Here is a 23008-nt window from a genome sequence, read left to right on the forward strand (position 1 = left end):
ATCATGTATCAGAGTGGACCAGCATTCTCCCCATGCTCACAGATAAAGCCATGTGATTACAGAAACAGATGTTCGGTATTTTCAGATGATAATATTTCATATTTGGCTAACTTACTTTTGAGAAAAAAGAAACACCACCAGCTGGATGATATTAAAGACAAATCAACAAGACCAACCAGAGAATGTGGGAAAGCAGTGGCACGGTGGAAACCAGACCGCAAACAGTGGATCACGTGGTGAAACACATGCTGAGGATAAAGTATCAATAATGGGACATGCCTCTAGACAGGGTTTACAACAACATGGAGCAAAAGAGAGATGTTAGAACTAGATCTGAAAAGCAAAGTCATTTGCTAAGCAGACATAAAAAACAACGAAAAAGACACAAGCGTTTTTAAAGAACATCAACATTTATTTCACATGATATAAAACAGATGGGGTATGAACTTTTTGCATATTGACCCTAATACTATGAACAATAACCTCTTATAGTTATAATTTTCATTCTTCTTCTTTTCAGTGTGTACATAAATTATGCTATTTTGTTTGTTATTATTTTTTACAGTTTATACATCTCTTTTGAATTCATTGTATGTCCTGGAGCTCCAAAGTCCTACTTATTGCTTCGTACATGTGCTATTCTCCAACTCTTCACCACCCTGAACAGATTTAAACTCAAAATATCAAATCAGTGTCATGTCCTCAGCATCTGTGTATCTTCTAAGTACTGTAAACCAAAAAGAGAAAAAAAAGAATAGACATAAAAAGCGGACGAGAAATGTAAAACATTCACATAACGAGTAAACAGACAGCCTGCTCGACATAAATAATCACAACTTCTGCAAAATACCTATTTCTGTTCAAAAGAGTCAGCAGCATGAAGTGGCACCTTGTTGAAGTATAAATCTGCTTTATGTTCATATATATACTTTTTATATATTTAAATATGTATATCCAATGTTATGTTGCAGGTGCAAAATAAAAGTGGACTGATAAGAACGAATGGATGTGAGAGCATCGGCGGTCACTTGGGTAAAGTAAAGCACTGCATGTGTGTTGGGTTTTGGTGCTTAGCCCCTCTGAGGTGAAACTTCTCCAGTGCTCCTCCACGCAGCTGTACACTCCCTCCAGCTACTCAGTCACAGCTAATACCCCCCCCCTCCAGATCAGTAGAATGTTCTAAGAGTTATTATATAAAGATAACTTTAATATTTAGTTAGGTATCTAAATGTGTTGATGTGTGTGTTAACATTTGGCAGTTGATATCTATGGAGATATATGACCTCCAAAACAAGTGCTACATACAGACCAGATTGTGAAATGGTTTATTGTTTAAAGCAATGAAAGCATGGCCCGTTAAAAACATTGACACCGTATGCTTCCTTTGTTGACTCTGTTCGGATTTTTAAAATTCAGCCCTCCGAAAAGGCTTGACAGGAAGCACACTGAAGCAATAACTCGTGTTTTATCCTCGGTCTTCTTTTATTGTGATTACAAAATGACCACAGATGACCACAGGTCATAAACCTAAAATGATTAAACCAAATACAACAGGTTACATATAATAATATTAAGGAAATTGTAACTTATAAAATTGAGAGCCCCCCCCCCCCCCCCCCCCTTCTTGTGTGTTATTCTCACTGCGAACATTCTAACAACGTGCTGAGTTAATTTTGTTGTCCTTGGTTTGTCAGGGATAAATGCTCTTCTCTAAAACGGAATCCGCAGCTTCTGAAAAGCGCTCTCTCCTTCACATGACCATGACTTCATGACTACACCATTTCACAATCCTAATGTAGAAATGTTTTGAAATGTGACTCCGTAGATTAACTGTTTTGCTCAGGAACATATCAGGATAGACACATCTAGCAGGTTCTAAAGAAACAGCACATCCTGGTCTGTCTGGAATTGAAGGCGGCCTGTCTGTGAGGTCCACCAGGCAGGGGGGCGGTCCTCCTCTCAGTCCTCCTGTGCGCATGGAGCAGTAGTATAAAACAGTCCTGTTGTAAACACACCAAGCCTTGGAGCATGCTCTGTGCGGGCAGGCTACATTTGGGCTTTATGGGCGTCAGTGTGGGGGTGGAGGCCGACTCACGTGTCGCTGCTCACCAAGGTGTACGTCTGCGCTGTAGGGAGGAGAAGAGAGTTAGGGGGGTAAACAGAATCAGAATCAGAAATACTGTATTCATCTCAAACTGGTACATTTTTTCAGTCAGAGATTCCAAAGACATCCGCAGTACGTTGTTCTCCTTCTGATGTGGAGCATCCACCAATCAGAAGGTGTGTTTTGCATGTCAGCAGTGACCTCACGGATACATCAGTGATGGGAAGAGAGATGAAATACCAGCGGGACGAAGAGTGCTTGCCATAATACATACGTAAAACAAGACAACCCAAACGAGGAACAACATACTGTATACTGCATATCGTAGGGCTTCAGAACTATATGTATGGGGGGGGTGAGAATAGTTTGCGTTCACTGATCAGAAGGTCTGAATCAGGAGCATCAGGTTCATTGTGTGCTTTATGTGGGAGAGTAAAGGTGCTGTGCAGATTTGCAGGAAAGAGCTGGCTGATGGAATAAGACAGCTCTTGGTTGCAGAATCTGGTTGGAATGGCTTTTTACTTTAAGGATATTTTAAGAAGCTGGTCCCTCATATGAGGGATTAAATAAATGTTCTGATTGAGCAATTACTTCTTCTTTCCATAAATATAATGTGGTCTATTTTCTATGTGGAAGTCCGGGTTGAACCAGATTTGGGTACATGTATTTGAAGATGGGGGGTGTGCAGTTATTGGGTTGGATTTCACCTGTTACTGCTATAAATGGCTTTTTGAAACATATGTTTCTTTATTTACCTGGTAAGGAATTGGATTTCTGATTTAGATAATTCTAGGTCTTGATATTTTTGGATGTCCGGCCAGGTGTCTATGGTTGTTGATGGTCTAGGTTTCTGCAGAGTGCATCCTCTGTAGTCCCGTAAACCATTGTTATCTGGGCTAAACTGGCTCTATGACACGCACGCTTTAGCTGAAGCTCTAACTCAACCTCCATGCAGAAATGAATACAGATGTGTTTGATTATTAACTTAAAGACAATAATCACTGAATGTCTTCTAATATTCTAGTTTTCAAAAGTTGCAGTTTCATTGTGTCACCGCTGGAGTGCGCTGTTTGTTAAACTTCAGAGTTGTTCTAGCTGACAGTAGAGAACATGAGATGTTCATTTGTAGGAGGACTGGAGACAGGGGATGGTAGTCTTTGATAGTTGTAATTATATATAGTATAGTTTAGTTTAGTAAAAATCTAGCATAGTAGACAATAGTAGATGTGTTGTCATTATTGAACCTTATGTTATCATTTGTGAGAAAAAGCCTCAAAGCCATCTCACATGTGTGGAGTCTGTGTATCTACGTTGTATTTAGAATTGTTCCACAAAGGATCTACTACAATTTAGCCACTTTAAAAATTCAAATACAGTTTTATCAAATTATACTGTTTATATTGAAGCAGTGTTCCCAGAGTTTGACATCCGGTCTAAAGCTGTTTTATCAGCATTATTGAAGACCAAACTGAAGAAAACCTGTTGCTTTTTGATAACCCACAGCAGCAGCCTAACCTACTTTCAAAGAATTATTTGTATTCCTTTAATAGTCTGTTTTTATAATCTGTAACACATGTCCATCCATTGGGTATCGATTTCCATAAATTCTCTTTAAAAGTTTTATTCTGGATATATTATTGTTTGTGAAAAGCAATTTCTTTTTAAACAAGTATTTTGCCAAACACAGATTAATGAGCATCAGCCTAAAATAAGGCCCACATGTGTCATTGGAGAGTGAGGATTTTTCTACATGTCTATAACTATAATGTTACAGAGACGGAGTGAAATAACCCGGAAGTACCTCAGTGACAGCCATGATAAGAGCAGTCCGAATTCTCGTGATAGGAAAGGAGATTTGAAACTTCCTTTATAACCTCCTTTAGCTTAGGAAACACATTACAAAAGGAAAGGAGAAAAATTCTGTCCCACAATGCATTGCGAAAAATGCGTATCATGAAAGTTACGGTGCTTATTAAGCAATTTAAAACTTATGCCATAACTTGCCAAAGAGCTTTGTTTTGAACGTTCAGCTCTATATTAATCAAAAGGAGAAATATGAACCTTACTTTTAAACTGTAATGATCAAATAAAGTCCACATTTCTCAGAGTTTGTCACAGGCATAAGTTTGACTTTCCTTTTTATTTCTGTATATTTCCAACTTAATGAAGAACATGACAGTTATATGACTAACTCTTGTATGGCGACGCGAGCAGTCGCAGCGCCCCCCCCCGTGGTCCCGAAAAAACAGTGTTTTCGTCGTTTTCGTTTAGTTTGTCGCTGTGTTCTTCATGTCCAACGGATTTATACCGGAAAGTACGACAATACAGCCGTGAGTTTCTTCTTGGAAAAAGTACAACTTTCTTCAATTTCGATGCCAAACTATCCGTGGTACTCAGCAGCCTGGGACTACTCTGCTCCCCCTATTGTGCCGACCCCCACCCGGAAAGGAGATGCCGCAAGCGGTGTGAGAGGAAACAGAAGAGGGGGAAGCGTGGAGGTATCCGGGCTAGGCTAGCGGCTAGCCCACACAAGCTGGCAATTCCAACACTACTCATGGCATCTCCGCTCGAGCTCCACCAGGCTGAGGAACAGCTTCTTCCAACAGGCGGTCAGGATGCTGAACCCTCTCCCTCCCTCCCTCTCTCCACTCATTCCCTCCCTCCCTCTCTCCACTCACTCCCTCTCTCTCTCCACTCACTCCCTCTCTCCAATCACTCACTAACTCACACACTCTCTCTCTCTCCCTCCCTGTCTCTCTCTCCTCTCTCTCCCCCTCTCCGTCCCTCCCTCTCTCCCCCTCTCTCATCTCCCTCTACCCCCGCTCCCATCTCTCCCCTGACCTCTCCACCCACCTTTCCCCACAGACTCAATGGAAATGTACCAGGACATTAACCCCCCTCCCTCACACACCCGTCCCTCATCCAGCACCAGTCACTTTCTATTCTCCGCTGCTACTGAGAATGTACTTTGCACTAAGAATTATGTGCACTTTTTTTTTTGTATACCCCTTTTTTTTCTACGCTCTTAGTTCCACAGTGGGACTGCCAGAAACGGTATTTCAATTTTCTGTATGTATAACACATGTGGAAACTTTGACAATAAAGTGAACTTTGACGTCAGTGCCGACGTGAGAGAACCAAAAGGGCAATTTAATTCCAATAATTGAGTAGCGATTTGTATGAACATGTAAATATGGTCTGAAGTGTACAGACAGATGCTTGTGCAGTGGAGAGTGTTCACTTACAAGCCAACATGTTGTTGTTATTGTTGTTGTGTTTTTTGTTGTCTGCTGTCAGCCTCTCCTTCAGCTCCTCCCCTCTGCTGCCCTGCTGCCTCACGTCTGTCTCCTCCTCCCTCGGCTCCGGGCTCGGGGTCTCAGGCTCCGGAGTCTGAAAGCTTCCATAAGCAGGAGCACAAAGGCTTGCATTAGAAGGTCATCTGGTCTAAAGTGTTAATGTTTCTGGATACAAAAACATCTCATAGGATTCAAAGTCCAACATCCATTACAAATTTAATTTCACCTTGTCTACTTTGTGAATGTGAAAATGAGTGTTCCATTAAGGCAAAATGGGTGACATCAGTGATAGTAGAGTGCAGTCTGAAGCCAGAAGCAGCTGAAGGAGTGTGAGCACACACACACACACCTGTTTTCAGTAGGGGTGTTGGTTGGCGAGCTGGTCAGATCTTGCTCTCTGCCTTCATCATCCTCAAAAGGATTTACAATCTCAACACGCTGAGGCTCCACGCACAGGTCCAGTATCACCACCCTCTGACTCACACACAGCTGAAACACACACACACACACACACACACACACACACAGCATCGTTACCTACTGACATGTATCTTTTATGTTAGGCTACATACCTGCAAACTCAGAAGGGCTGAAAAAGGTGACAAACTAAACCGTTGTAGGGGGGTCTGGGGGCATCCCCCCCCAGCCTTTGTACACGTTGCCTAGCAACGCCGCACATGCGCATTATATCCTGCTCCGCTCCGAGTTATAGTAGTAGGCTATTCATGGGAAACGCAGGAACAGCACGTTAAGATCTCGGCCAAGTCGTAATTAAAAGCAGTTCTTCATTATTTAAGTTAAGCGGCGGTAACGCCAGTGTTAAACACGGTGTTAAACACGCAAATGCCGGTTGGTGTGCGTACGGTACTGAGTGTTTATCGGTCCACGGCCGTAATGAACGTGTCGCATTGGTCCATATGTAATGCGCACGTTCTGTTGTTCCCATTGGCATAGAGCTATTGAACATTCATTTGAACAAAGGATACGGATAACATATCGCCCACGGCAGTTTTGTCATTGTATGTATAGCCTATATTTGTATTACGCTATCATCATTCAACATGTAGAATGAACGTGTAATCTATAGAGTCGATTTACATAATTCACAACCATGAACCTAATCTGGATCTCAAACCTGCCAATTGCCAACAATTGTTACTACATATAAAATATGTTTTCGTTTTTAGATCGTGTGTTTCAAAGGCATCTGCGTCTTGTGTACATAACACAGCGCAATATGAATACTGTCATTTCCAACAGTGAAGCGTTATATGTGCTTACGGAAACTTTAAACAAACTCTACACACGGTCGCCAGCGTTTGTAGATTTTGTTCGTAACTCCAAACTTTTCGTAGCTACTAAAAAGTTGATGAATGCGAAACCGAAATAATTGATCCGAACGGATCACGGATCATCCGTTGCTCCACTACTAGCTTCTCACTAAACCACACGGATGTGTATTTGTTCATTACGTGTTCGTTTTCATCCCTCTCATATCTGACCACAATGACAGCCGCCAGTAATAACAGTAACAGGACGGATGCTGTGGAGATCAGCCTTCACAAACGTATTCTTTTCGCATTGAACGAGGTGACGTAGAACTGGTCGAGCTAGGCTAACTTTAACACAATTCACTGAGGTTAGCTAGCAACCTAACAAGCTGATAAGCTTAAGCATGTTAATACACTTTATTTGAATAAAATAATTTGACTTCAGCAACGTTAAAATGATACAGCATACAATGTTTTTGCCAGAGTACCTGCTACTAGATTTACCTCAAAACTTGTATCTGTAACATATCCCGAAAATTGTCCAGAAGAACCACTCGCTGACGACTGAGCACTCCACTCCAAGAGGGACCGATGGGTAAAAACGCGCGCTGTGGTTTATCTTGCTTATGATTGGTCGGTGGTCGTGGAATGCGAGTCATTTGAACAAAGATTTGATTTATTGTGAAGATACCAAACTTGTTTCTTGCTCATTATACAGTCGGTTATACAGTCTATGGTTGGTTGATCAGTCGTCGGTCAGCCCCCCCCCCCCTAAAAACAAAACTCTTCGGATCTACACGATTCACGTCAATGACATATTTTGAGTTGAAAACGGCGAATTTCGCCGAAAGGTGACTAGTTTGCAGGTATGATGTTAGCACAATATCTATTTTTCCATGGCATGATATTTATAAAAAATGTTTGAATTACAGATAAATAGATGTTAAACACTTAAATATGTAAGTATGTTTAATGTTTAACAACAGTGGTAAATTAGTGATTTTTTTTATCTTAAAAGTATACATAAATACATTGTTATTTGACATCAATCAGCAGATTGATGATAACATACAAAATATATATATTTTTTAATTAACTACCAAGTGAATAAGTGATAAAGTCATACATGATGATGTCTGGAGTGAAGGTGGAGAGACTTAATCCAGGAGATGAAGCTCTTACAGTTACCCCCCCCCCTCACACATCTTGTGTTATTGTCCCAGATCACACAACCACAATAATTGAGTATCAGCTGAGGGATTACACACAGTGAATTTAGCAGAGAGAGCTTTGGATAGTGTGTGTGTGTGTGTGTGTGTGTGTGTGTGTGTGTGTGTGTGTGTGTGTGCGTGTGCATGTGCGTGTGTGAGAATGATTCTCCTCCACCTACTGGCAGACAGCGACACAGCAGCTTACTGTTAGCTGGCACGCATGGGATGGATCTGCCTGCAGGCCTCCAAAGTTAAAACTCCACTCTAATCACTATTACCAAGGGTTTTGCCAACTGGTACTATGTGTTTTACTTCCTGCCTATATGTATTTGACTTCCTGGTACTTCCTGGTACTATGTGTTTTACTTCCTGCCTTTATGTATTTGACTTCCTGGTACTATGCGTTTTACTTCCTGGTACTTTGTGAGAGCCACAGAGGCGGGCATTGAGACATACTCTCTTATGGATTTGTTAAAAATTAGATCTAAGGCTATATAATTGAAATGTTTCAATGTGCCCCCCCCAGCTGTGCAGGCTACTGTACCTCCTCCTGCAGCTTCTCCTCCCACTGCAGGGGCCCCTCCCTGTCCTGCTGCACCTCTTCGCACTCCTCGACTCCCTGCACCTCCTGGAGAAGGAAACAGAATGTCGTCATAAGAGAGGTGCAGTGAGATCTGCATCAAGCAGCTTTATAGTCCCGGCCTCAGCACTGATTTAGAAATGGCTGAGCCTTGAAATCAGCCTATGAGGAAGCAGCATTACAAGTGCTGGGACCTACAGGAATGAAAGTACCTGGACCTGTGGCGCAGGGTGTGTGTGCGTCCTGCTCTGCTCCATATGCTCCACCTTCAGCTGCTGCAGCGCCGCCTCCAGCTGCACAGGGTCCGCACAGGCCCCCTCCATCTGCCCCCGACTCTGCACACACACCGTCACACACTTTGAATATTAGATGGATAGAAAAAGTTTGACAGGGAAAAGGTTAGCACAGAAGTTAGTGTGTGACTTCCGGTGGGGTAGAATGGAGTAGGCAGTGTCGAGTCTAGCTCCCGTTACTTTTATTAATTTACTATTTCAAATCCCCATAGTTTTGTTTTTGGCCATCGCCAAGTAGATAATTATTCCACTCTGAACACTTTGGTGCTGGATTATGGCTTCCAAACAACTGAAATCGGTTAAAAAGGACCAGTCTGCCAAGGGCGACCTCGCGGCGGCAACTGGTGGTGACTTCAACATGGCGATCTTGGCTAGCCAACTGGAGGAACACCGGAATGCTATTTCTGCGGATTTCAAGGCTACTATTTCTACCTCGAGGCCAAATTAGACTGCATTCAAACCACAGTCTCCAACCATACCCACTCAATTAATTCGCTTGAATCCAACGCTAACGAACAAGACGGACGCATACAAAGTTTGGAATCAATGTGTGCAAAGCTAGCTGAGCATAATACCAGGCTACAGGCTAAGCTCACGGACCTCGAGTCTCGCAGCCGCCGTAACAATATCAGGATCGTTGGCCTACCTGAGTCCATCGAAGGACCTCAACCCTCCATCTTCTTCTCTGAGCTTCTGTCTGAGGTCCTTGGTGACAGCGTTCTTGAGTCACCACCGGAGTGCGACAGAGCACACCGTACACTCTCCAACAAGCCAGGACCGGGTCAGAGACCAAGACCCGTGGTCATCAGGCTCCACAGATTCCAGCAGAAAGACAAGATCATCCGTGAGGCCAGAGCTAAAAGAGGCAAGCTCCAGTACCGTGGGACCCCCATTGCAATCTACGAGGACTATCCGTCTGAAATAGTGGAGCAGCGCAGGGAGTACCGAGAGGTGATGTCTGACCTTTATCAACGGGGCTTCAAGCCAGCACTGCTTTTCCCTGCGAGGCTTAACATCACACTGAAGGATGGAGTAAGGAAGAGACTTTCCTCCGTTTCTGAGGCTAGGGATTTTATTGCAGAAACTGTTCTGGTATCGGCTCTCATGCATCCTCTTCCGTCTGACTGCTGTGGTAACGTTGGCATAGTACTGTAGCTTGGTAACGTTAGCATAATACTGTAGCTTGGTAGCCTTAGCCCAGTTTACTAGCCCGCCGTGGCTACTTCAGTAACTTGTCTGACCTATTAGTTCAAATGGGTTTTTATTATGGCGTTAGCACGCAGACAGACATGTGTGTTTTTTCACGGCTAGTGGTTATTTTCTTGGCCGGTTTTCATTGACTTCTTATATTTTCCTTTTTTGTTCCTTGCCATTATGAAAGCCTGTTGACAGGTCACGTGACATGTTGTCCGTGCAGTATCACTTTTGCCTCTAGAGGGAGCAACGGCTCCATAGATGTGGAGTTGTTGCTCTAGATTATTTTCTTGTCCACCTGTGCCTTTACCATTCAGAGACTTTATTTTGCACTTTATTTAATTTCCTATTATGTCTCATGTAGGGTATCTGAATGGATAAAACACATTGTATTTATTTGTTGGACCGGCTGTTCATGCTGATTTTACTGCACTACATTGTATGTGTGTTTTACTCTCTGTTCTCAATGTTTTGGCATTGGCATAGATTTATCTGCATAATATTTGACAATTTCCTTTTCTCTTACCCATCCACTTTTTCTGTATGGGATACTATGGGGCTGGTTTACTGTTTAGATAGGGAATAGGACCCCGGAAGACTAGTGTTAGTGTAATTACAAGCGTTAGTGTAATTACATAGATCTGAGCCAGTGCTTGATTATGTTGTGTATTTTGGGTTTAGCTCTAGGTATGGCCACATGGGTTTTTCTTTTCTTTTTTGTTATTATCATTACTATTAGCATTTTCCGTCGTCCTCTCCTCTCTCTCCTGTGTATGCAAGACAGTGTTTGTCCAGGTCAACTTGTCTTCGAGGAACTTCCTAGATGGTTTCTGCCATGACAACGATAGGTAGAGGAATCCGCCTGATTTCCTGGAATACTAAGGGCATGAACAACGCTACTAAAATTGGTAAGGTAATGACACGGCTGCAACATCTTCAAGGAGATATCATATTCCTACAGGAAACTCATCTTAAATCTTCTGATACCCTTCGTATTAAGAGGGCATGGATGAGCCACTTGCTCCACCCAAAATGTTCCCACAAGGCCAGAGGGGCAGCAATTATTATTCACAAGAATGTCAGATTTGGATTGACAAATTCAATATCAGATCCTAATGGTCGTTATGTCATAGTTTCGGGCATGCTTCAGAACACACCAGTAATACTAGCTTCTATCTACGCTCCCAACTGGGATGATGACAATTTTTTTGTGAACCTCTTCGCTCGAATTCCCAACGCCGACAACCATCGTATTATTCTGGCCGGGGACTGGAATTTTGTCCAGAACGTGAGTCTCGACAGGTCATCGCTCACACAATCTACTCTCTCCAAATCGGCCAAGGTAGTACTGCACAATGCATCACAGTTAGGACTCTCAGACCCCTGGAGATGTATTAACCCACAAAGTAGAGCCTTTTCCTTCTTCTCCCACAGGCACCACACTTTTTCACGAATTGATTTCTTTTTACTCGATAACAATTTGATTCATCTGGTCAATTCATGCGAATACCATTCTATAACCATCTCAGATCATTCTCCCACCTCAATTGACATTAATTTCCCTCTTGGTATGTCCCCCCCCTCCATTATGGAAATTCAGTTCTCCCCTGCTGTCAGACAGTGAATTTAAACTATGTTTCCACTCAGATTTCTTCCTACATTGAAATTAATGACACCTCCGACGTTAGTTGCGGTATTCTTTGGGAGGCTCTTAAGGCCACTGTGCGGGGACAGGTCATTTCGTACACTGCACGTAAGAGAAAGGATGAAAAGGCTAGGCTCTCAGAAATCTGTGATGAGCCTCGCTTACTTGATGAAACATACTCCTCCTCTCCCTCCCCTTGTCTCTATAAAAAACGCCTCTTGCTACACTCAGAACACGATCTTCTGATGACAGGCATTGTTGAGAGACAACTGAGACAGTGTAGGCAGCGTTACTTTGAGCAGGGCGACAAGGCTGGTAGACTCCTAGCTCAACAGGCTCGTGCGGCCAGTGCCTCCAGATTGATTCCCCAAATCAGATTATCCGATTGGCAACCTTACTTCTAACCCAGCTGATATTAACAGGTCTTTCTTGGAATTTTACACCAATCTCTACACTTCGGAATGTCCCCCGATCCCCGCCATGACCCCCAATCCTCTCGACTCCTTAACATACCCCAAAATCAACGAGAACGTCGCTAGCGAATTGGGCAGCCCCATCTCCACCCTTGAGATACATGATGCATTAAAATCAATGCAAAGTGGGAAGTCTCCTGGGCCCGACGGCTATACAGTCGAATTTTATAAGGCATATTCTTCCAAGTTAGCCCCAATTTTGGCTAGAACGTACAATGACTCTCACCAGCCGATTGTCGGAAACTTTGTCCATTGCATCTATCTCCTTGCTTCTCAAGAAAGACAAAAAAGATCCTACTTCCTGTGGCAGTTACAGACCAATCTCATTGTTAAATGTGGACTGTAAGATACTGGCCAAAATACTGGCTATCCGCCTCCAACGTGTACTGCCAGATATTATTTCCCTGGACCAAACAGGCTTCATGGTGGGGAGACACTCTTTTTTTAACACAAGGAGGTTGCTCAATATAATTTTCTCTCCTTCCTCTAACACCCCCGAAGTCATAGTGACACTTGACGCAGAGAAGGCCTTCGATAGGGTTGAGTGGGGATACTTGTTTTTTATTCTTGATAAATTTGGTTTTGATTCCCAATTTATTTCCTGGATTAAACTCCTATATGCCTCTCCATCTGCCTCTGTACACACCAATGGCATTCGATCTCCCCCTTTCTCTCTCCAACGTGGTAAGCGCCAGGGTTGTCCTCTTTCGCCACTGTTGTTCAATATAGCCATTGAACCTCTCGCTATCTGGCTCAGAAGCCATGATAGGTTTGAGGGCATTACGCGTCACGGCATGGTTCATAAACTGTCTCTATACGCTGATGACCTTCTTCTTATGATCTCAAACCCCTTATCCTCCCTCCCCCCCATACTGTCGATTTTAGATCAATTTGGCCGTGTATCAGGTTACAAACTAAACATTCAAAAGAGCGAAGTATTTTTTGTAAATAAAATGGCAAAGGCACTTCCCCAAGCCATATTCCCTTTTAAAAGGGCTGTGGAGGGATTCAAATACCTGGGGGTGTTTGTTGCAAGCTCTTTTAAAGACCTGTTCCCTAAAAACGTTCAACCACTACTAGATAAATGCAAAGCTGATATGTCCAGGTGGGCCTCCCTTCCCCTGTCTCTTGCGGGTCGCGTCAACCTTATAAAGATGGTCATCCTGCCAAAGTTTCTTTACCTTTTCCAACACATCCCAGTGCGCATCAATAAATCTTTTTTCACTGATCTTGATAAGCAGTTGAATGCGTTCATCTGGAACAACAAGCCTGCGCGTATTAGAAGGTTGTGTTTCCAGCTCCCTAAATCAGAAGGAGGCCTGGAACTCCCCAACCTTCGCCACTATTTCTGGGCCTCTAACATTAACAAACTCCTCTATTGGGCTAACTGTAAACTTTCAGACCCCTGCCCACCTTGGGTACATATCGAGTTGTCAACTTCTGCTTCTTTACACTCTATAATCTGCTCTCAGCTCCCTGTAGCGACCCATACAAATTTCAGTAACCCAATTGTTACTAGCACCATAAGCATTTGGCTCCAATTCAGGAAACAGCACGGGTTACATAGAGCTTCAGTTCATGCCCCAATTTCAAACAATCACCTATTCTCTCCATCGTGTACTGACCCGGCCTTCCGTGTTTGGTCGAACAGTGGTCTCGCGACGCTTGATGACCTTTACGAGGATGGAGTCTTTTCATCCTTTGAGTTCCTGTCAGTCAAATTCAACCTGCCCAACAGTCATCTCTTCCGTTTTTTCCAAGTCAGGCACTTCATCCAAAAGCAATTTTCCTAACCGCCCCCCCGAATCACCAATTGATACATTTCTCACACTCGACCCTGATCAAAAGCGCTTGGTTTCAGTTCTCTATGGCCAGATTGGTTCCCTGAGTCCGAATCCTATGGTACCGCTTAAGGGGCTCTGGGAGCCTGATCTAGGTAGCAACATTTCCGATGATCAATGGAGTGACGTTCTCAACCTAGTCCATACATCATCCATCTGTGCTAGACATGGCCTACTCCAGTGCAAGGTGCTCCACAGAGCTCACTTTACCAACGCTAAGCTGGCTAAAATATTCCCAGATCGGAGTGATGCCTGTAACAGATGCAATCAATCCCCAGCTGATCATCTCCACATGTTCTGGACTTGCCCGAAGCTGGACACATTTTGGTCTGACATATTTGGAACCATTGAACAGGCAGTCCGAACAGTGCAGTCATAGGATTAGGATCCTATGACTGCACTGTTCGGCCTCCCCCCATCTGGGAATATGCCCACTACTATACGCCGTGTCATTGCCTTCACCACTCTACTAGCTAGACGATCTATTCTCCTCAAATGGATACATGCTTCCCCACCAACACATGATCAGTGGATACGGTATGTCTTACAGTGCCTTCAGATGGAGAAGGAGATGGAGAAGATTCTCATTAAAAGGATCTCTGAAATCCTTCCGTACTACCTAGGACACACTATTAGGCCTTATCAAAAAACATAAGGACTCTCTATGGACCCTGAAGTGATAATGGAGCATAACATATTTTTATTTAATTTTCAAGTATTCTTTTTTCCCCATTGTCCTCCTTTTCCAAATTGTATGCACCTGTACTGCTCTGTATTGATTATTACTGTTCTTACTTCTTGTCATTGTCTGGATTATGACTTGTTTGCAATAAAAAGATTGGTAAAAAAAAAGAAGAAGTTAGTGTGTGACATCACCTGCTGGATGATAACAGGGTTGTCTTTGCTGAATGAGGGCGAGCGGGACGGGGTCTCTCTCTTCTTCTCTCGTAGCGACGAGGCCTCCTGGTTCCTCCTTATCCTCTCCAGCTGCTCCTCCACACTCATCCGTGTTCGGCCCCCCTCACGTTCCCCAAAGCCGGTCTGATCCACTGCACTTTGGGGCCGGGCCTGTGCAGGACAGCAGCCAGAATGAGGGTCTCTCTCTTTGTGCATTCAACTCTGGGACTACAAACTATGCTTAGCTAGTGTATATATTCATCAATCAGCTATTAACCAGTCAGTGATGGCTGGAACTATATCTGCTCTCAGCTGTGTGGCTGCATCAGTTCTGTACAGTGGACTTTGTCTTAGTGTAGTGTGTCAGACATCACTGTGGGTAGAAAGAACAACTCAAATAGGAGTGGTGAGCACACACCGTACAGCTCGGCCCATAAACTCTGCGAGTTGAGATGAGGACTCTACATAAAGCAGGATTCCACAGCACTGCATCAGTAACTAGCATAACCATCAGTTTCAGCTCCTAAAGAACTTCTGCATTTACTGACTCATTTATTGCATCTTCTTGTTTTATTGATATTAGTATAATGCTACTGTGAACAAAAGCCGACCTCTAAAGCTATTAGACTCCTCTCACACTATTCTTATAGCTGGCTCTTCCCTGCTCCAGCTACTTTAATGTTAGCTAATGTTTTAATAAAGAGACATATTTTAGATTCCGCAGGGAGCAGCCCCACAAGATTAACTGGAGCAGAAATCACAACAACTGTGATTAAAGATACGTTTAAAATAGATCACTTCTAAATCAAACAAGAACATTATTCAGTTGAACTGTTTCTGTCTCTGTCACAACACTTACTGATCTGGATTCAGGCTTCTTGGTCTTCCTCAGGGTGACATAAGAGGCAATGGTGGAGGACTCGGGGGGATTCATGGGAGATTTGGTTCGAGGGGGAATGATGCCCACCGGGCAGGGGGGCACTGTGGTAGAGACTACACATCAGCAAACAAACACAGCAGGCTCGATAATTCTTCGTGTTACGTGCTCCATTTCACAAAAGATACAAAACATCATCAAACAACAACAGGAGGCGTTCAGGGAGTGCAGGTCATCAGGCTTTTTGTGTGATGAATCAGATAGAGTGAAAGTACAGAAGCATGGATGAGGGTATTTCCACTGTCTCTAAGCAGTATACTATGAAGACATGACAATAAATATAAAGATACGTAGGGTCTGCCGGAGAGAGGAGCCTCAGTACCTTTGGAAGCTGTGCTGTCCGTCCTCTCAGGAGAGCTCTCTGCCTTGTCCTTGTCCTCCCCGTTGGCCTCATCCACCTCCTCCTTCACCGTGGTGAGTTCAGGCTCGCTCTTATATAGCCGGTAGTCTGGATTTTGCTGTGAAGGAGAGTTTGTTGGAGGTCCGTTTGAACAACATGTTGACACACATCAACACACACACCCTGTTCCAACTCATGAAGACAGCAGACGGGGTCCCTGGTACTTTGGTTGACTCAATCCTACTCTAATGTGAGCCTTTTTGTAAAAAAAGAATGAAGCTCTCCTATGATCTTTTCTTTTGGATTGTATTTTTCAAATGTCAAATTTACAGGATCATGTGAAGTGTTCATGAACGATTGAGTTTGATGAATTTGATCTGAACCAAAAAAATTAGCTTTATGGATCTGAAATAGTTTTGGGAACATATTAGAGATGAGGAACTCTGAAACTACAACATCGTCTTCATAGGACAGAGAAGTTCCATTGCAATATACAGGCAGTGTTTCCATGGTGATATAAATTAGTTTTGAATGTGCACACAAAGTATGAGGCAAGACACACCCAAACCCCCACCCCACCCACAATAAACCATCACAGAACCACGGTATCACACATGTGCAGAGGAGGAGGGGCCTGAATGTGACACTGGGTGGGTGGGGTGGTGGGGGGGGCATGGACTGCTGGGTGGAAACGATGAAATGAGTGATGGGTCCCCCTGGAGCGTGTTGAGGATGGGTCTCTTGAATATGAAATTGGGGGATTTGAGATGCGAAAATAAAGATCTTGAATGCGTTCTGATGGAGGGGGGTCACAGTGAACCATGTGGACGGAGGGGTAAGATGGGGGGGTGAAAGATTTCAGCAGTTCTTACGCTGTGTACTCCGTTCCTGGGGCCAGCCTTGCGATCGTCGGGGCGGTGTGGGGGGGGGGGCAGGCGGCCGCCAGGGTGTGAGTGGTGGGAGGGCACGTGGGGGGGGCGCTCTGCTGAGTCGTAGTACTGGGGCAAGGGCGGGCGGGGGGGCACGCTGTCGGCCTTTTTGAGAGGACTGAGTGGCAGCAGCGGCACTGCCTGCAGACAGTAACACAGCCCCATCATACCACTGCACACACACACACACACACACACAGGGACCCACACACACAGCTGAAGGAACGCTGAGGGAGCTGTAGAGTTGGATCATTTTCTGAGCTCGGCTGTAATGTCTGCCTTCATCAAACCATCACTACAGGTCAGTCAGACAGCAGTCAAGCAACGCAAGACAACAAAGGATCTTTGTTTTCGACCTGAACACCTTCAGACTTCAGCACAGTGAAAATAATTCTCACTATAACATTTGTTCTTCTGCCAAACAAGAAACCCTGAGGTCTAGAGAGTGTTGGAGAGATGTGCTGCATTTCAAACTGCCTGTGGCATCATTTGGAGAAAATTCTCTGTGAGACATTATCCACAGCAAGCAGGAAGTGTGTGTGTTCTGTCTGTTAGTGTGTGTGGTGTGGCTGTGGGTGTGTGTGGTTTGGACTGCTGTACCTCGTTCTTCTGTATACTGGAGAGCGGTTTGGAAGGAGGCACACCTGCTGAGCATGGAAAGAAGCAGAGAGAAGGAATGGGACTGTTTCCAGAATAAAGAGACCTGAGCAGGAGTTTGTATAGTGAGACATGACTGTGAGAAGGTGGAGCCTCACTGCTGTCTGCGCTCCGCTGGGGTTTGTTTTTGGCTAGAGCCTCCATCACGTCCTGGATCCTCCACAGCTCCTTCTGGATCTGGATGTGCCGCTGGCTCGGAGGCTCTGTCTGAGAACACACACACATATGCCGTTACAAGCTTGATCACCTCAGAAGGAGTGTGTGTGTGTGTGTGTGTGTGTGTGTGTGTGTGTGTGTGTGTGTGTGTGTGTGTGTGTGTTTGTGTGTGTGAGTGTGTATGCTACCTGTGGGCTGCCGAGGGCCTCCAGCTGCTCCAGCAGGTTGGACTTAGCCAGAGTGACGTCGGCCCCCAACCTGTCGTACTCCCTCAAGGAACGCTCCAGCTCCTGACAGGATAGCAGGAGAGGGTCAAAGGACTGTGTGTGTCCGCTGTGTGTGTGTCAGTGTATGTGTGTGTGTGTGTGTTTGTGTGTGTGAGTGTGTATGTCAGTGTGTGTGTATGTAATCTTTTTCAGTGTGTGTGTGTATGCAATGTTTTTCAGTGTGTGTGTGTGTGTGTGTGTGTGTATGTAATGTTTTTCAGTGTGTGTGTGTATGCAATGTTTTTCAGTGTGAGTGTGTGTGTGTGTGTGTGTGTCAGTGTTTGTCAGTGTGTTTGTGTCTCACAGTGGTGACCCTGCTCAGCTCTCTGCAGGTGCTGAGCAGGCCGCTCTGCAGTGTGTCTCTCTGCTGCAGCAGGCTCTGTGTGGCGCCATTGTTCCCGTTCTGTTCACTCAGCTCCTGACTGGCAGACAGCAAGGCCGCCTCAAGAGTGTGCTGTATACACACACACACACACACACACACACACACACACACATAAATACTTATTACATGTGGACCTACACACAATCAAAAGTATAGGTGACCCAGGGGGAGCGGTACCTTCTCTCTGTGCAGCTGCTGCAGCTTCTCCTCCTGCATCCTCACAGCCTTGTCCTGCTCACACAGTCTGCTCAGCTTGGTCTGACACACAAACACACACACATGCTCAACCTCCTTCAAAACACATCACCTGTATCGCTGAAGAATGGGTTTGTCTTACATCTATGTCGGGCTCCTCTGTGCGCTGGATGAAGGAACCATCTTTGTGGTCGTCTGGACTGACCTGAAACAAGGAGCCTCCATCATATACTGCCAGCAGGGGGAAGCAGATGCCCTGAGAGTCTCCAACATGTCTCTGTAAAGGGCTACTTTAGGCATCATTTCTTCTCCTAATTATTCGTAATGCATAGAGGATGCAAATGCATTTCTCTCTAAACTTATTTTAGAGAGAAATGCTTCCAGCTACAGGGAGTGAGGGGATGAAGGGGTGAGGGCTTAATGCATATCTACTAATCCTGTTTCATTTCGCTTGAAGCTGTTTACCCAGGTGTTACCAGGGATAATGTGGCTGAAGATTATAATGTGGAGAAAAGGAAAGGGGAGGACAGATGCACGCTAATAACCATAGAATTAAGCCCAAAACTAATACGTATATGTTAATGAAATGCAAAAGTGTAATCCTCCAAATCATAGTTCTGTCTCTGCTTTGGTCCTTTCAGTCTAGTGTTCTCATAAAGAAGTAAACTGTAAACAATATAATGAAATTATAAGAATAGGTTGCCATGAACATTAAGCTTCCAGAGCAGGGGGTACTGATGACTTAAAACATGTGTTTTTAAAGTAACAGTGTCACCTCACCACGTGATCTACACCGGGTGGCGATGCAGTAATCCTGCCATGTCCTCCCCCAGTGAGGACACAGGAAGAGGGAGGGTGGCAGGCAGGGTCTGAGTGTTAAAGGTCTGGATTAAAGTGACACAATTTCCTGACAAATCCACAAGTGAATTTTACACAGCACATTTTCTGTTCTGTTCCAGGAAATACAGCTGAGAGACCCTGGTGCCCCCCCACAGAGAGAGTCTGGAGGCTGTTTGAAGCTGGGGCCTTCAGAAAGCATCATCTGAAGAGCACTCTAAACATGATAAATGCCTTACTATTATTATTAGTTAATGAAGAAGTGTTTTTTACTTCGCTGTGTACATTTTAAACTGTTGTGTATTGTACTTTCTAAAAGTTGCAAACTGATTGTAGGTTAGTTAGTAGGTTGGGATGGATGATCCTGGTTCAGTTTCACCCTGACAAATTAAAGCAAGCTGGCCTAAAGCACTGACTAACAACCAACTAACTTCATAACCTTTGAAAGGTTTCGTAAAAGTAATTTACTCATTTCATTTCTTTCCATGAGATGGTTAGGGTGTGTGTTCAGTATGAATCAGAGACTGCTGGCGATCACAGATCTGAGAGCATTCTGTCTGTCCCCCTCTGAGAGCTCAACAGGGAGGTGGAGTATGACTGACGGGAGGAATTCCTTTGCAATATGGATTCTCCCTTTCTTATGATCAAAGCTACTGCTGTCACCTGTCAGAGTGACCCCCCCCCCCCCCCCCCCCTTATTTATGGCATTATGGGACGCCCAGGTTACCGTCACCAGATGGAGACAACGAGCTGTGATGAAGTCTGTTTCATCTTAAAGATCTAAATGTGTTGACACAAAATAACTATCTCACATTGAAATGAGTGGCAACTGATGATTTCCTACTAATTGATGCAGACTGGCTGCTGGATAGATTATCAAAGAGGCTGTGTTAGTTCACTTCTATTTGTAATATTATTATTTCCACTTTACTGTTACTGTTGTTTACTGCTATGTAGAATTGAAAAAGGCCACATGCAGAACATCAGCATCTTCAGAGCAGATGCATTATAATAAAGGCAGCTGATTGGTTAGGAGGTCTGAATTCTACTGAACTCGATAAGGCATACAATAAGTAAATCATACATTGGACCTTAATATTCACATTGTTGGTTTTCTTTTTGGCGGATCTTAACTTTGAACCCAGTCCACAGGGGGGATAGTGCAGTTGTTGCTTGAGAGGCATAAAGATATAAAAAAAGTCCTGCTCAGAGGCCGCACAGCTCTGAAAACAGCGATAACACGCTCACATCAGATCCTGCTCTTACTTATCCTTGCGCTCTAAAAGGTTGACTAGTAGACCGGGTCACGCTGAGAATCTGTTTCGAGCTCTATAAATCTTTGTTGTCTTTTAACGTTAAAAGTGTCCGGAGGGTCTCCTCAGTGTCAGTACAATCGTTTGTCAAAGGTTGTCCTCGCACATCCCTCACAGTCAATGTCATGTGTTACATTTTGGCTTTGTGGACAATATATAACAAAATGTTAATTGTTGTTATTTTATATATATGGAAAATATATATTTAATGTCTTGCTGGTTACTTTAGCTTTGAGTTTTGATGCTAAGCTAAGCTAAACATGTGCAGATCCTCAAAAAAAGTAAATGTGTATTTCAATAACACAGGAAATTCTAATCCTGACATACACATTAAAACAGTCAGCATCTCCATAGTGATGACAACAACACAGTGCTGTATGAGACACAGTGAGGAGTGGGGGTCCATGGCTCTGCAGCATGACACTTTGAAACATGCGCGCTTAAAGTCACTTCCAACAGCTTCAAATAAAAAGCAATGAAATGAGATCCCTGAAACCAAAAACACCTTTATATACACTTTGAATAATGCTGAGTGAATGTGTGTGAAGGTTTGCTGATGTCTGACGGGTTTATGAACACACTGTCTACATCCAAAGTGGTCGTACAGGAGGGGGAGATGAAGGGAACACATGGGTACACTGGGCTACCCGGGCACAGGTCTGGTTTGAGTCCGCTCCATTTCAGGTCCAATTGAAAATCTAGTTTTTAAACAACAGTGTCATACAAACTCCAAGCTTCTTGAATTAATGTCAGAAGTCTTCTTCATGCACTGCAATGAACGTGAAGATGAGCAAAACCTCAACACTCCAATGCCGTTGCATTCAGGTATAACATAAAACAAACACATGATACCTGAATAAACTTAAAGTCAAGTATCATGACTGCCATGACGGTTTGACCCAACAACACACAGCGCACAGGAAAGGGGAAATGGATTGTATGACTCAAGCCAGAACCTGCCCAGGACCTTACTTGCTGATAGAGTTGCGGCCTCGGTGCCGAGTTCTCGATCATAGTGTGAATCATGAAGATTAGAGGCTCATTCTCCTTCGTCTAGCCGAGCACCAAGGAGAAAAAGGATACAACGGTGTAAAAACATAGCAGCAAGTGTTGCCTTGTGGATTAATGGCTGATATCCAGGAGCTGGAAAAGGACTAAACCCAGGATAAACAGCACTCACTGCTCAACCTACGGATATTAGATATGTTGAAGGACTACTGTGTTTGTGCACAAACCAATGTATTATAAATCCCTTTTAGTTATACAGTGATGATCATTTTCCAAAGCACGGACTGAAAGAATATTTATTCAAGAGAAGGGTTTGCATTATGGTATTATATGTGATTTGCAGGCTAAAAGTTGAATGGGTCACTCCACTATATGAGCAAGTTACTGAGGATACAAATAACCTTTTATAGAAAGAGGAACATCTCCTGAAAGAGTCTGTGCTTTGAGACATTACATCCCCTCCCCATTTAGCATCCACAGTCTCTCCCTTCTACAAAGCCTGTGTCTGGTCTGTTCCTGGACTTTTCATGAGCATTCTATTCAATAATGCAGCAGCTGAGGGGTTCTAACCTAAAGGCCAAACATAAACAGCGCATGTAAATAACCGCTATCATAATGTGGGTACAGATGTTTTTTTCCTCAGTAAGCCTGCTGCAATATCATTTAGACAGTTCAATGCCAATGGGAGTTTGGGGCGGGGAACAAACATTTATTTTTACAACTACACTGAATTCCTGCTGTCATCCTGATTTGTAAAGCCATGTAAACATCACAAAACACTTGGGAATGAAGCTCCAAGCCTTGAGCACAAAGGTGATGATGACTTTGGAAATCAAACAGCATTACTATTTTTATTATTCAGCGGAGTTAAGTTCTGCTAATCTGATCAAGTGTATCACATTACATTGTAGTGGTAAATATTACAAAACACACCAAAGGGTTCAGAGGGATTTTCATTTGTCCATTTGTTTGATTTTATTTCAGTTTGCTAAGTAATGTATTTATTATTAAAATAGACCGGGGCATGGAACAGTGACAGATTTAAAGGCTTAATATCGGCCTGGAGAGTATCACTGCATTACCCCCCATAGGTTTTCTCTGTCACCTTTAACAACGCCACACAGTGATGTCATCAAAGTGGGCTTGTCAACAATTCCCACGGGTTATAAAAGTCTTTGTT

General features: G+C 43.8%; 1 protein-coding gene across 1 annotated transcript in view; it reads right to left on the minus strand.

Moving 5' to 3' along the window:
• Positions 1–397: 397 nt before the first annotated feature.
• The window catches only part of LOC134879434 (pleckstrin homology domain-containing family A member 5-like), a 166518-nt gene continuing 143907 nt past the window's right edge, over positions 398–23008 (minus strand). Inside the window, exons 17-31 of the mRNA XM_063905944.1 lie at positions 21793–21873; positions 18813–18875; positions 18653–18733; positions 18395–18544; positions 18013–18114; positions 17767–17875; positions 17612–17658; positions 16065–16200; positions 15665–15786; positions 14785–14976; positions 8675–8797; positions 8427–8510; positions 5750–5889; positions 5350–5501; positions 398–2126 (exon numbers count right to left, since the gene is read on the minus strand). Coding sequence (XP_063762014.1) covers positions 2092–2126; positions 5350–5501; positions 5750–5889; positions 8427–8510; positions 8675–8797; positions 14785–14976; positions 15665–15786; positions 16065–16200; positions 17612–17658; positions 17767–17875; positions 18013–18114; positions 18395–18544; positions 18653–18733; positions 18813–18875; positions 21793–21873 — 1617 coding nt within the window. The 3' untranslated portion in view covers positions 398–2091. The remainder of the gene's footprint in view (positions 2127–5349; positions 5502–5749; positions 5890–8426; positions 8511–8674; positions 8798–14784; positions 14977–15664; positions 15787–16064; positions 16201–17611; positions 17659–17766; positions 17876–18012; positions 18115–18394; positions 18545–18652; positions 18734–18812; positions 18876–21792; positions 21874–23008) is intronic.

This window comes from Eleginops maclovinus, chromosome 17 (assembly GCF_036324505.1).
Source record: "Eleginops maclovinus isolate JMC-PN-2008 ecotype Puerto Natales chromosome 17, JC_Emac_rtc_rv5, whole genome shotgun sequence".
In the NCBI taxonomy this organism is placed as follows: Eukaryota; Metazoa; Chordata; class Actinopteri; order Perciformes; family Eleginopidae; genus Eleginops; species Eleginops maclovinus.